This window comes from Muscardinus avellanarius (genome assembly GCF_963383645.1).
Source record: "Muscardinus avellanarius genome assembly, chromosome: 13".
In the NCBI taxonomy this organism is placed as follows: domain Eukaryota; kingdom Metazoa; phylum Chordata; class Mammalia; order Rodentia; family Gliridae; genus Muscardinus; species Muscardinus avellanarius.
In genome coordinates, this window is record NC_137799.1 from 80,692,641 (window position 1) to 80,708,578 (window position 15,938).

The 15,938-nt window shown below is 37.9% G+C and overlaps 1 protein-coding gene across 2 annotated transcripts in view; it reads left to right on the forward strand.

The window, feature by feature from the left end:
• The window catches only part of PCSK5 (proprotein convertase subtilisin/kexin type 5), a gene marked incomplete at both ends in the record, with an annotated part of 434,445 nt that overhangs the window by 164,816 nt on the left and 253,691 nt on the right, over positions 1 to 15,938 (forward strand). For both annotated transcript variants that reach the window (XM_080709117.1, XM_080709118.1), the window contains 2 exons: positions 3,461 to 3,549; positions 7,917 to 8,089. In XM_080709117.1, coding sequence (XP_080565243.1) covers positions 3,461 to 3,549; positions 7,917 to 8,089 — 262 coding nt within the window. The remainder of the gene's footprint in view (positions 1 to 3,460; positions 3,550 to 7,916; positions 8,090 to 15,938) is intronic.

Below are 15,938 nucleotides of genomic sequence, written 5' to 3' on the forward strand. Positions count from 1 at the left end.
TCCACCCCTAGTACCACACACACACACACACACACACACACACACACACACAAATAATAATAATAATAATAATAATAATAAAAATAGAAGTCCTCGTGGTCTAGTATCTCTTGCATTAATAATAGGCATAATGAAGTATAAGAACAGTGGATTCATTAAAAGAATTAGATATTTAAATAAAAATAACTTAAGGTAATAATCAATAGAACCATAATGAATAATAGTTAATTAATAATTCCTAAGTTCAGGGGGAAATTAGTAATCGAGGTTGGGGATTAGAGAAGAAATAGTTGTTCTTTTAACAACTGACCATTTTTCCGATGATTAAAGTGATAATAGCCAAATACTAAAAGTGCAAGGTAATTAAGAGTATACCAAAATTAAATACTATGTATGAGAACCCAAGATTGCCTTGAATATGTTTATTTTTAAAGAATTTACAGGAAAATCACTAAGAAATTTGGCCAAAGGTCATTAAAAGGTTATTCACAAAGCAAGAAATATAAAGAATAAATAGAGATTATAGAAGATGCTCACCATCAGATATAGTCAGGAAAGGAAGCAATGATAACATTTTCAGGTCTGATGGTCAAAGATTAAAAAAAAAACTTAAAAACTCATACACAAGCGTTTGCACACACAGAGTTCATCAAGACATTTCTCCATTGTTCATGGTATCATTCAACTTGACTTATGCACACCCTCTCTTCTGTCTGTCTGTCTGTCTCTCTCTCTCTCTCTCTCTCTCTCTCTCTCTCTCTCTCTCTCTCTTTCTCCCCTCCCCTTTATGCCTTGCACAAAAATCTACTATTTTGTAGTGATATTTTTTGATCATGCAGTTTTTATGCATTTTGGCCATATTGCTTTCATGTGCATTTAGCAGTTTGACAATATATACTGTGTTCTTTGATCCAGACATTCTACTTCAAGGCATTAATCTCCAGGTGTTAAGTGATACATATACTCCAGATTATTCTTTATATCCTTATTAATATTAGTGAAAAACTGGTGAAGTTCCAGGAATAGAGGACATGTTAAAGAAATTAGAGAGATTGTAGATTTGTGTGTCTGTCACACATGAATGTATATATACATAGACATGTATATGCCATTTAAAGAAGTATGCAGTATATAAAAACCATCGAAATGATATGTAGATTAATATTTATATAGAAAGATATGCATGGCATTCCAAAGTTTAAAAAGCAGTATGTAATATCTCCTGTATAAATTTCCATGTGTACCTATCAGTTGCAAGCAATAACTTTTTATAGTTATGCAGACAGTAGTCATATCTCATGACAAGTGTGGTACGAGGCAGCTGTTCCATAAAATAAAAAGCTCTGAAATGGAATTTGGGGCCTTAGTTTTAAAGTCGTCATTGTGCTGACTGTGCTGCTGCTAATAGATCTCTTTACATCTCAGGGCCTTGGCGCCGTCATCTTCAACACTGAAGGGAGAGGTGGGCCCTGGGCTTCATTAGCATTAACAAATGCACCCTGGTAATGGTTGTCCCCTCTGTCTTCTGCAGCCCTGGTTCTCGTCAGTCTTAGTACTCTTTCTTTCTCTGGGCTCAGTCACATTCTTTTCAACACACTGTTTTCAGTAACGACTTCTAAACAGAATCTGCTTTGTACTTGAACATTCTTTGCAGTCCTTAAACAAGATGATCCTAGAAGTCTTTTCAGCTAGAAATTTTTTCTGACTAAGGAAAAAGTTATATTGTGAGAAATAATGGGAAAAAATAATTTCCTAGCAGCCACATTAAAAAATAGTAAAAAAGTGAAAAGAAATGAATGAAACAAATCTTGATAATATATTTATTAAATAAAATATTTCTACAGGTAGGTGTTATTAAAGTGATTAATGAGATATTTATTTTTGTATGCAATCTTTGCGATCTATTATATATTTGTAGTACATCCCAGTCTAGATAATAAATAGTCATTGGAAATACTTGGTTGATACTTAAGTTTGCAATTTAAAAACATTCTCAAATCATATCTACATTTTTTTTTCAGTACTGGGGATGGAACCCAGGGGCATTCTACTTCTGAAATGCAAGCCCAGCCCTATATTTTTATTCTTTATTTTGAAACAGAGTCTCACTGAGTTGCAAAGGACCTCACTAAGTCGCATCTGAGGCTGGCCATGAACTGGGATCCTCCTGTCTCAGCCTCCCCAAATGCTGGGATTACAAGCATGTGCCACCATGCCCAGCTACATTCTTAACTCTTATAATACTTGAATTATTGGAGATTTTGCTTTGTTTCTCCTCCTCCTCCTCCTCCTTCTCCTCCTCCTCTTCCTCTTCCTCCTCCTCCTCCTCCTCCTTCTCCTCCTCCTCTTCCTCCTTCTCCTCCTTCTTCTCTCTTGCCCTCTCTCTCTCTTGTACTGGGATTGAATCTCAGAGCATTTTACCTCTGATCTATGCCTCTAACTATTTTTATTCTTTTTTTTTTTTTTTTGAAACAGGGTCTTGCTAAGTTGATGAAGCTGGCCTCAAATCAATAATCCTCCTGTCTCAGCCTCCCAAGTAGAATAATAGGCATGCACCACCATGCCTGGCATTAGATTATTTGATTCAAGTCAAATAAAATTAGAAATTGAGATGAGGTCACTCTAGCCACATCTCAAGCTCAGTAGCACGTATGACTGGTGGCTGCAATACTGGTCAGCAGTAGTTTAGAAAATACAAAAAGAAAAAAGAATAAAAAAATATGGTTTGGTTTTAGCTTTCAAGGAGATTTTCTAGTTGGGTGAGCAAGATATCAAAAATAAACCTATCAAGAATATAATAAAGCCAGGCATGGTGGTGCTTGCTTGTAATCCCAGCATTTGGGTGGCTGAGACCGGAGGATCCCAGTTTGCAGACAGCCCTCCGGCAACTTAGTGAGATCCTGTTCAAAAAAAAAAAAAAAAAAAAGGGCAGGGGATGTAGCTTGGAGGTCAGATGCCCCTGAGTTCCACCCCCAGACCCACATAGAAAAAAAAAGAATATAATCAAGCCCAGCATGGTGGCACACACTTGTAATCTTAGTACTTGGGAGGCTGAGACAGGAGGATTGCAAGTTCATGACCAGTCTCAGTTACTTAGTGAGGCCCTTGCAACTTAGTGAGACCTTGTTTCAAAATAAAGATTAAAAAATAAAAATAGGGCTGGGAGTGTAGCTTGGAGGTAGATGCCCCAGGGTTCAATCCCCAGTATCACAAATATATATATGTATATATATTCCAAATAAAAATCCAAATTAAAAAAATATATATAGTCCAAAACAGCATAATTAAGTGGTAAAAATTAGCCACAGGCAGACTCAGCGCTACTTGGGTAGGAAGTTCTAGACACGTCCACAGTTGGGTGCTTTCTTTACTACTTGGAAGTGTGAGTGGCGGCGACGAGGCACTGGGTTTGGGAGACTAGAGTATCTTGCTTTAGAAAGTACGTGTGTTCTGCCTGCAGGCACGGGACCCGCTGTGCTGGAGAAGTCGCAGCCGCTGCAAACAACTCTCACTGCACCGTTGGAATTGCTTTCAACGCCAAGATCGGAGGTATGAGCTACCAACCTACGTAGATACCTACATGAGGCAGACAACTCTTTTGCTCACTGGTTTTCAGGATCCCTTTTAAACTAAATATGAGCATAGTTTTGCATAACAGTGTTCCATTCTCAGCAGCAGAGTGACCATGTTAACCTGTGTTGTCCACTATAGTTATCGCCTGCTGATGAGTGACCTAAAGTGTCCCCAAAACACTTTTCTAAACATTCTTGAAAAACTGTTATTCAGTAGTGAAGATGGACACAATGACATCTGTACCAAAACCCAAAATTGGTGGCTGGGTCAGAAATAGCAGGTCATAATGTCTCTAGGAAAAGGAACATTTTGATACTCGTTGAAAGCAAAAAAGAAAAAAAAAAAATCTTTTAATGTGTGTTGCTTTGGCTTTAAAAAAAATTCTTCTTAATTATAGTTAAAATGGCAGAATCTCCTATGTAGTGTCATAATGTGGTAATACTGTTTCTGTAAGTTATATCTATACATATGGACTCATATGCACAAACTCAAATACACATATGTTTACTTTAAGGATCCAGCCAAAGCAGTATAAACCTAAGCGTTGAGAAAGCCAACTCTTAACTTCCCCAGTTGTAGTCATCGTTAAAAGCGACAGCCAAGTGCCATTGCCACACTTGGGAAGAAGACGGTCCACTCATCCCAGGGACCGTCCTTGGGACCCGCCTGAAGGTGTCCCCAGGCGTCTGCTGAAAGGCCACCTGTAACAAGAATAGAAGCTCCAGAACCAGGCTGACCTTGCTTCCAATGCACTATTCTTTTTTACAATTTATAAACTAAATTGGAACTGAAAATCAAAAATGGCACTCCTTTCCAAATTAAAAATTACATTTTTATCCTGGATAAAAGTATGAACCATTTAGGAAGAGTCTCTTCTTATCTGAGATCCCCAAAGGACGTTTGAAACCGTATATAGTACCTAACCCTATATGTGCGGCACTACATTTTTCCTATACATAAATACTAATGATAAAGTTTAACTTCTAAATTAGGCATAGTAAGAGATTCACAATAACTAATAATAAAATAGGACACCATACTATAATGAAAGTTACCCCAAACATGAATTATTCATTTCTGCTATTTTCCATTTAACATTTTCAGACCTTGGTTGACCATGAGTAACCTAAATCGGGAAAGGGAAGCCACAGATAAGGGGGAACTATGATATATAATGACAGTGCTTAGAAGAGGTGTCCTGAAGTGACCTTGAATGTCAGGCCACTGTCATTTGACCTCCTCTTTGGTTTCACACTGAATCCTTAGGGTGTGGCAGCTGCTGAGCAGGACTGGCAGAGCCAGGAGCATCTGCTGGGTGTCAGGGAGGCCAGGGGCTGTGCTCAGGACACAAAGGCTTTTCTCTGCAAAGGATGGGGTGCGGGAGGCCCTCCTCGTCCTAGAGTCAGGTGAGAGGCTTTCTAGGACCGCTCGCTCATGCGCAGACGCACTCCAGAGCACCGTGATGACTCTCCAGCTCCGACTGACCTTGAGGAAATGACAGTATGAACTTGTGAACTCAGATACACAGATAAACTGCTGACCAAACTAAACAGCACCTTCATCTGAAACATAAACGTAAAGCGATGGCTCAAGCAGGTTCTCTACAAGAGCATTCTGAGTTATAAATTTAACCCCTCACACCCGAGGTGAGACGCAATGACTTCCACGAGGAAGAGGAAGCAGCCTTCCTCTTATTTGTAAATTTCCTGTCAGAAAATCGTTGCTCTCTGAGTAACAACTGCCAGGCCTTTTTTTTTTCTTTTTCTTTAACATGCACTTCACATAAATTACGTGAGATAGAAACTGGATTTTGATATAATTTCTTCAAAAATATTTTTAGTTTTGGTGGTAGGGTTTGGACACATTAGTGAGATACAGTGTTTCATTCAGACTTTACTGGGCTGGTAAAATAGTTTCATTTCATGCTTTGTAATAACTAAGGTCAAATGGTCCATCTATCTTTCCTTTAAAAATAGACAGATTAATTTTGAATATTCATATTAAATTAAAACAAACCAATGCTACTCAGAATATGATACAAGCAGGACATTCTTCTGAACTTTCTCCTACCACAAAACAAACCACTGACAAGGATTCCAAGTATAGTTTCCAGCCCATAATAATGAAGGGACTGGACAACTTCATTGTCCACCACACTCGTCAATATACATCTCCCTTTAAAATAATAAAAAAGTCAAAGAATCTTGTACAGTAGCCCATAAATATGTATTATGTATCAATTAAAAATATAAAAAAGGGGGCTGAGGGTATAGCCCAGAGGAAGAGTGCTTGTCCAGCATGTGCAAGACCCTGGGTTTAGTTCTTAGCACCACAGTAAAGTAAAAATAATAAATTAGCAACAACAAGAACAAAACAAAAACAAACTAAAATAAAGAATCCCAGAGGCATAGAGTCAGAAGATGTAGCCACCAAGTGCAATGTCTTTAGGAACATTTGCAGAAGATTTAATGTTGGCTGGATGTTAGATGAAAATAGAACTTATTTCCACATGTTTTGTAAAAATTAAAGGAGAAAGTCTCTTGTCTGTTATGGATTTTAAAATGATTCAGTCTAGCAAGGCTTGGTGCCACACACCTCAGTACTTGACGGGCTAAAACAGGAGAATCCGAGGTTCGAGGACAGCCTTGGCAGTTTAGGGAGACTCTCAACAACCTAGCAAGACCTTTTTAAAAATAAAAATTGAATAGAGATGGGGTATAGCTCGGAGATAGAATACCCCTGGATTCAATTTCTAGTACCAAAATAAATAAATAAGTAAATTAATAAATTAAAATGTTTCAATCTAAAATTTGTGTATTTTAAATGAAGGAAATGAAGTAAAATTTCACCTGTTGTTGAGTGCTTTCTAAATATGTGTTCATTGTTCATTCTTTCTATTTTTATTTAGTTGCAAATTTTATAGTTAAACTTTTCATATTTATTTATTTATTTATTTATTTTGGTGGTACTGGAGTTCCTGAAAGCCCTTCTACCTCCGGGCTACACTCTCAGACCTATTTTATTCTTTTTTATTTTTGGAAACAGGGTCTCTTAAGCCAGTGGGACTGGCTTCGAACTTGCGTGATCCTCCTGTCACCACCTCCCAAGTGCGGGGATTACAAGCGTGCACCACCACGCCCTGCTAAACTTTTCTGTATAAAACACAAAGACAATATAATTTTTTCAAAAATATTTTTAGTTTTCCACCAGTAGCCCCAACTCAATCCGTAGAGAATCTAAGGCTGCCTGATTTGAGCTTTTATTCCTTAATCTCCATTTATTGATAGCCAATGGAAACTTGAAACATACCGGGATAACAAGGTTTCCAGAGGAGTAAATATGGCTTAAGCAGAGATGAGGTGTATTTGCTTAACAATTAGATGTTTAATTAAATATTTCTTGTTGCTGCAAGTCTCCAAAGTAAATGGGAGGAAAGAAAGCCTGGCATTTGGTACATAATTTATTTCTGAGTATTTTAGTGTCTGTTTTTGCAGAATGGGATTAATAAGTTTCTATCTGTCTGATAAGAATATACTTAAATGAAGATTAATGGCCATTGAGAAAACCCTTTGGGAATTATTTGAAGTGTTAAATGCATTCTCATTTTTTATTTGACTTATAAATAACTTGGCAAAAAAGACATATTAAGTTCAAATCAATCTTAAGAGTAGAGGATGATATTAAATATGGAGGAAATGAGACTGATCTAACTTGGCAGCTTTCCAAATTTCATAAGACTGCTAAGGTTTATGCCAGCAATGAACACGAGTTTATAAATGAGGAGAAGTGTAGGGACTGGTGATTACTGAGAATCCCTCTTAGTTAAGCACTCACTTGAGAGTGGGGCAAGGGTAAGGGAGAGTCAACCATTGGCCGGGGTGGGGGGCACAATGGAATAAAAATGGATTTAATGAAGTTCTGTGCAGGGCATGGTGGCACACACTTGTAATCCCAGTTCTTGGGAGGCTGAGACAGGAGGATTGCAGGTTCGAGGATATCCTCAGCAAGTATAGAGACTCTCATCAACCTTGTGAGAGTGTATTTCAAAATAAAAATAAAATAGGTCTAGTAGTGTAGCTCGGAGGTAGAATGCCTCTAGGTCCAATCTCCAGTATCAAACCTCCCCCTTAAAAAAAAAAGTTTTACTCTTATATTTACAACTTAAGCTCCTTTCTCCCCAAGATAGCTTCTGTAAAATATATGTTATCCTTTTACCAAGAAAAACATGCTTACTTAAGCATTGGCTAAAAATATATTCTTTCCCCCTGAAACCCCTAGATGTGGTTTATTTGGGTGTCCTGTTGTGAAGCCTCTGGAGTGAGCTCATCCTTTCTGTTTTGAAGGAGTGCGCATGCTGGATGGAGACGTCACAGACATGGTGGAAGCAAAGTCAGTGAGCTTCAATCCCCAGCACGTGCACATTTACAGCGCCAGCTGGGGCCCAGATGACGACGGCAAGACTGTGGACGGTCCAGCCCCACTCACCCGGCAAGCCTTTGAAAATGGTGTTAGAATGGTAGGTTTCTCAATGCTCAGAGGCTCATTCGAGCTGGTGATTCTCATAGAAAGAATTTCTGGGTGTCCTGTCCTCTGGACTAGGGAAATGAATGGAACTCATGGGCAGAGACAGTAGACACGCCAGTGGAGAGGTGTTAAATATTTGGCATTGTGACTTGCTTCTCTTCTTTTCTACCAGTGAACTAAGAACTAGAGTTCTGATGAGAACAGAGTGTATTTGTATGCTTAGATCTCCTTAAAGAAAATAGATTAATGAATATGTTAATCTTGCACTTGGAGATAGAGGCTTGGGGCTGTGAGATATACCTGGGGCTGAGTGACAATATTAATATTCTCCAGTTGGTCCTCCAACAATGCCCTTTTGTCACCCCTTCCATAGTCTCACCTCTATCCACAGACAATATTTTTTTTTCTCATAGAATTTTTTCATAGATTCCAGACTTCCTTACCAGGTAGCTTAACCCATCAATTTTTGTTTGTTTGTTTCACTGAAAGACTCACTAACCACTATCTTCCAAAAAAACTGACCACATATTCTCATGCAACAAATGTCTGTTTCAAATTCCAGATATTCAGAAATACTGTTTTATTTCAATTAAATAAGCAACTTAGTGGGATCCTATTTCAAAAGAAAAAAATGAAGTAGGGGTCAGAGTATAGCTCAGAGGCACAATGCCACTGTATTCAATCCCTAGTAACACACACACACGCATGCACGCACCCACACACACTTTCAGTAAATGGGAGGCTTAGACAAGGACAGCCTCTGTAACTTAGCAAAATACTCAGCAACTTCACAAGACCTTATTTGAAAATAAAAGAGACTGAGGGTGTAGCTTGGAGGTAGAATGACCCTGAGTTCAGCTTCCAGTAGCAAAATAATAATAACAACAAATAAAAATAAGAACACTAATATTTGAAATCATGAAAGGAGAACTCCACCAGGAACAATGAATGTCCTTTTCTTAGGTGAATGGGCCTCTGGATGATTCAGAGCACACGCTGATGCTCACTGGAGGCTGGCTTTGACCTGGCCTAACCATCCTTGCTGACCTCAGCTCCTCTGGTTTCTCTGTCATGTAAACAAGTTACACTCTTAAGACGAGTCAGCACAAACTTCTTTCCCTGCACTTCCCAGTTTTCTACATAGCTCCATGCCCCAGCCCCAGGTCTTACTACTGATGACTAAATCCTACTTGACTTTTAAGCCTCAGTTAAAAGGTCACTTTTTTCCAGAAGCTTCTCACAGCCCAAACTAAAATTAACTGTAATAAATCCTTACCCTAGTCTGTGTTCCCTATTCTTCATATTTTCACTAGTGTTACATAGAGACTTTGTACTGTGCTTTGTATTAGTTCTGGTTGTATCTTCCTCGCTAAACTTTTAAGTTCCTAGAGAATGGGATTTGTGCGCTATACATCTTTACGGGCACTCAGACCTAGGCAGTGTATTGAATTCTAATGAGCATCAGTAAGTGTTTGTCTAATCAAATTTAATGTACTACAAGTGATGCTAACCACAGGTTGTCATGTATTCATCTCAGAGCTGGAGTAGTAGAAGGCAGGGAGTGAATTAATGTAATGTTACAGCCAGAGTGAAAATAATACTGAGCTTCTCACAACTTTGTGGGATTGGTATTAGGGTTTTAACAGAAGCTGTTGCCTGGTTATTCTGAAATAGACTGGAGGAGAATTACATACTTGTTTTGTAGGCCCTTTCTGAACAATAGTTCAGGTTTGGCTAAGCTATTCACTTTTGTGGCTCTTTCAATTTTTAGCTATTAGCAGAGCCTTTTAAAACTGTAGGAATTATTTTAACCCATTGCTTAAAATTTTCCTTTCAAAGTTCCTGAATAAAAATGGAATATACCCTAGGTAAACTGGTGATTTCTTTGCCAAATCTATGTACTTACAAATTATTATTCTGATTCTCTAAGCCAACAACAGAATGGTCTTTCAGGTTAAATAACAGCTTAGTTCATATTTAGTCTTCAAATTGTATATGCACGGTGTGTATAATGAACTATTTGGAATTTCTCTTAAATATGAAAATATTTACATTGGTAATACTTATAGCCTATGTCTGTGCATATATGTACACAGAACGCACATATCCAGTAGCTTTTTTACTCACAGACTTACAGGTCTGCCATGGATCAGATGACGTGAACCAAAGGCTTTCAAATTTATTTATGCTGGGTAGTTTGTCATTCAATAGAAATCTTAACTACAGGCTTGATGTTCTAAAACATATTAAAATGTAGTGCTTTGTTTAAAAGAATAGTTTTTAAAAAAAAAAAAAAAGGTTAAGCCGGGCATGGTGACGCACACTTGTAATCCCCGCGCTTGGGAGGCGGAGACAGGTTCGAAGCCAGCTGCGCTGGCTTAAGAGACCCTGTTTCCAAAAATAAAATAGGTCTGGGAGTGTAGCCCAAAGGTAGAAGGGCTTCCAGGAACCCAAGTACCACCAAAAAAAAAAAAAAAAAAGGTTAAAGTGGGAAATAATATAGTGTGAGAAAACCATCCCAACACATAGAAAAACAATATTTAGAAATAAATTATGTGGTAAAAATTTACTCTGTCCTTGTTATTAATTGCAAAAGTAACCTATGCTTATTGTGCCAGACCATACACAAAAAGTGTATGGAGAAGACATTAATAATGCATTTCCTCACCCAACGAGGTAACCAGTGCTAGGCGTACAGCCTGCATCTTTCTGAACTCTCCCACACATTACCATGGCAGCCGGGATTGTATTATACCTCTGCACGGCACTGTTTTCACATAATGGCATCCCATGGGCATCCTTGCAGGGCACCCCAGAAGGATAGAGCTCATTTGTTTTATTTGTTTTAAATTTTCAGCATATAGAAATAGCATCATTTAGGAGCTAAGGGCATAGCTCAGTGACAGAGAGCATACTTAGCATGCACAAGGACCTGAGTCCAGTCCCCAGCAACACGGTGGCAGGGCTGGGGAGAGATGTCTAATGTACTAAGTATTGCTTTGAGGATCTCTCCAGGTTTTAGAAAGTTGTTCCATTTTAAAGTGAACCATTAACTTTTAGAGTCAAAGCAGTAACAAAAGAAGTGGCTCTTTTAATTTTATTTGTTTATTTTTGTGCTGGGTTTTGAGCCTAGGGACGTTCTAGCTCCAAGCTACATGCCCAACCGTTTTATTTTTTTATTTCAAAACAGGGTTGTTGTGGGTCTTGAACCTGTGATCTTCCTGTTCCAGCCTCCCAAGTACTGGAATTACAAGCATGTGCCAGGCATGGCAAAAAATAACTCTTAAAAATGTTTTATTTTCGGATATTAAGCATTATACATCTAAATGTGGGAAAACAGTGAGGAACCAGTGAAATGAGATAGGATCAACTAATGAACATTTATTTCTGTGTTTTTAATACAAAGATTCTTTTAAGTTAGACTAAGATCCAGCCCAGTATCTGTCATTTACTTCTTCTGACTTTTATAGGTCAAGTTGCTTCTCTGCTTCCTTACGCTCATCTAAAGTAGGGCACTAATACTACTTAGAGAGATACTATGACTGTTAAAAAAGTGAAGTTGTAAAACCTGAAGTATAATAAATGCCCAATAAAAGCACTTTTTTAGAGAAAATATCATATTCTTTCAGAAACTACTAATATTTCTCCTTAGTACTCCATTCTTCTCCTCTAGACCATGTCTACATAGCAGAGTTCTAGATGAATACATTGAGTTACCTGTTGGGGTAAATTAGAAATAATATGGTATAGTTAATCTCAGACTTTCTGAGCTCCAGAGTATCATTTACTCTTCCTCATTGTATTCATGACTTTGATTTCATCTGCCTGTAAAAAAAAAAGCATCTTCAATTTCATCAGAATAACCTCTGGATGTATCATTTATTTCAGGTATCCATGTGCGTAGAAATTTACTTTATATTTTCCCAAAGGTTGTTTCTCTAAATATCTATGAATATGTAATTTAATATTTTTAAGCAGTATATTAGATAGTCTTTTCCCAGAAAGTGAAAGCTTTTACTACTTTCTCTGTTATCAGGTACCAAGTGAGACAGTAAATTTTATCTTCTTTGAGATCATTCTGATTTATGTCTATAAATAATACACATTTTCAAATATACACAAAATAGTTGGGTAAAAACTTTATATAAAGTTAGATTATAACATGTAAAAAGGAAATAAATAAGTGGTGTGTTGGCTGAGTGATGTACAGAGCGAAGAAATAAATGGCTGATAAAATAACTCCTTTAGTTAGCTATGTGAAAACCTACGCAACAGCCTGAAGTCACTCGGGCCTGTGCAATTTAATTATATCACTTGCAGAAATGTGGTTATTGGAATTTACTTCTTCTTCCTATGAAGTTTAGTGAGCTTCCGCTCTCTATTCATCCTAGATAAAGGGGTAAGGAAGACATCTAAGTTTTATGTGTAATGCGTAAATATCCCTCCATGCTAACAATAAGGCAGGAAACAAGCACAGAAACCATCAAGACTATACCTACTGAGGATAGTTCAATGAATAAAATAAACACTGGTGGTGGGGTGGCAAGCAGAGCTGCTTTAGTTAAGGAGGGCCAGGTATCCTCTTAGAGGATATGATACTTGAACAGGGATATAAACAATAATAATCATGTGAAGAACTGCAGGGTGGAGTATTCTATGCAGGAAGAGCAAAAAGAGCAGAGAACTCTGAGTAGAAAATGATTGGGTTGTGTTCCCAGAACATAATTCAAATTTGGGCATAGGGAGCAATCTAAAAAAAAATACAATAGTAGAAGGGTCAGAGTAGGTAGAAGCAAGCTCGGTAGGGCTTTCTAGACCTGGACAATGGAAGGGTTTTCATTTTGTTCTTTACAGAAAGCTGTTGGAGGTTGGAAACACAGCAGTGGCCAAACCACTCACAAAGATCAGTGTTATATAGACAGTGAACCTGTGTGGGCTAAGGGATGGGCGTCGGGGGAAGAGGGAAAGACTGAAGTTGTCCTCAAGAGACTTGAGCTAGAGTGGCCACAGTGTCAAAACCATCAACTAGATCAGGCAGCAACAGAGAGAAGCCCGAGTATCAAGAAAGATTTGCAGAGGAAATAAATGTATTTTGCTCGGGGAGCCCAGGTATTGATTGCATCCAGTACTTCTGCTTGCTAATAAAAAAATGCTGCAAATATTGAATTTCAAAATGCTCCCTATTTGTCTCCTATAAGATAAGTATTTGACTCAAAAGAATGTAACACTGCTTTCAAAGACTTTAGCAAAATCAGAATTGATTCAGTTTATAGACCCTTTTAGAATTAATGTGCCAAAATTGCATTAGAGAAACTGTTAAACAAACCGTATCACACTTGACAACCTGCTCTTTTTCCCAAGGATTGTATTTTATTTGATGCTAAAGAGCTGTAAAATTAAATGCAAATATTAAGGTGATATAATTTAGACTACATACAATTAAGGATAATGTATAATAATAGTAGGACAGATAATATTTTAACATTTTGGCCAACCTGTTATGCTATAGTCACTTTTCTAAGCCCTGAAGTAGAAAATTAACTTTTAATCTTCACAATAATTTCACAAGACAGGTACTACTCTCCCTAAATATACAGATGGTGGAAACATAAGTCAAGAGCAACTAAAAGAAGTCAGAACATGAGCCTCAAAGAAATCTAGTAAATTTTGTTAAACGATGTCTTTTGTATTTTACTTGAAACATTTGACCACAGCCTGCATTTGTGAGCAGTACTCTAGCTCTTGTACTACTGCCATGAATTAATTGTTCATTTTTTACCTAAGGCCGCCTCCCGCCTAGTTCCCTGGACCTGCTTCCCTCCTTACCCCAGCTGATACCCATCTCACATCATTATTTTTTCCTTTTATCATCAAAAGTTTTCTCTGAACTCTGTTAATCAAGAGTATATTTTTGTACTGTTGATTCCTCCACCATAAGAGAACGAGCAGAGAATCACTATCTTGCCTTTTATCTATCTCCTCTCGGTTGCTGCCTCATTTCTCTTTTCCCTTTAGAAAGAAATTCCTTGAAGCCATTGTCCATACTTGTCCTCTACCACTGTCTCTTTTTTCACTCTCTTGAAACCACTGCATCCGGATCCGTTCCAGTACTTGCTCTTGTCAAGGCCGAGTGGCCTCCCCTGCAAAACCTGATGCTCTCATCTCGCTTGTTCCTACCACGAGGCTGGCCTGGTCCTTCCTATGCAGAGTAACACACACACACACACACACACACACACACACACACACACACACCCTTCAGAACTCTTTGCAGTTATTATCCCTCCTTATATTTCTTTTATTTCCTCATCTTATTATCTCCTCCTTAAAGGCTCAGAATCTGACTGCTTGCTGTACTGTATCTAAAGTACCTGCACAGTATCTGATCTTCCACAGGTGTTGAGTTAATGAGAAAAGGATGTCCAAATGACTTTCACGACTTTCTGTGTGTGTACCCAGGTTACTCACGAATCATACTTGGAATGCCTTTGCTTAATGTTTTAGGACTGAGGTATTAACATCCATAGTATGCCTAGATTCTCAATTCTGAATCTCCAGTTTGGAAATGTGGATTCTAGTACCTTCTTAACTTGCTCAAGTTAATAAATTCTCTGACGATCAGTTTGTTCCTCTATAAAATGGAGCTAAATGCTAATAACTGCCTTAAAGGAGCGTCTTGAAGATCATAGGCTCTGAGCAGAGGTCCTAAACAGTGTAAAGTCTCTGGCTGATGAGTCTTAGTCATCTTCACCACCAGAATGGGCAAGCAAAGATAATAAAAATGAGCTGGGCATGGTGGCGCACGCTTGTAACCCCAGATTTGGGAGGCTGAGACCAGAGGATCGCAGGTTCATGGCCAGCCTCAGCTACTTAGTGAGGCCCTCCAGAGCTTAGTGAGACCCTGTTTCAAAATAAAGAATAAAAAATAGGGCAAGGGGTGTAGTTCAGAGGTCAAAGCCCCTCGGTTCTATCCCCAGACCTACAAATAAAAATGATAATAAAAATGAAATGTTGATTAATCATACAAAATGCCATAAGAATCTTGATTGTCTTAAATTATTTCCACTTAGTCCATTTAATGTTGTGAGATGAGTCTTATGAAAGATAATTGTATAATCTCAAGATTATTATTAATGAATGACCTATATAAGGGGGAGAAAATACACAAACAAATATTTTCTAAAGTATATTACAGAAACCACTGACTTAACAAAATGCTAACAAAATTAATTGGATAAAGGGATTTTGCTAGCAAGGACACTTGAGAAATACCACTTATTAAAAGGTTCCTTTGGATATGAAAAAGAAGCTCTGAGAAGTCCTGCAATAAAGAGATAGTCAGGATTCTTTGGCTCATTCACATAGAAGCTTTTCTTTATGTGACTTTTTGGAATTGCTTTTAAATTGAATTCCACCTTTGATTCTGTGGGATGACTTTATGAAAATTCAACTAAGCTCATTAGACCTTTAGAGTCAGAACATTAGAACTGAACAGAATTTTAGTGGTTAAGTCAATTTCGACCAATATTTATTTATGTCTTTCTTTACTTGTCAAGGGCATCAACATTCGCCTGGTCTTTCTTCCTAAACTGTGTGATGTTTTCCTGTTCTCATCCCAGTCATCTAAGTCTTGCTGTACGATTTCCTAAGTCTGTGGAATCTGATCTCTCATCTTCACAATTAGAATGAACATCTCTCACAGCTAAAACTCGCTTTCAATTCCACATGAATAGTGCAAGAGTATTTTTATATGCAGACCTTGCCTTTTTCCCCTTAAAATTTATCACCATTCCCTATGACTGACAAGGAATCTTCTAGGTTTTTTTACCAGGGCACAAAGA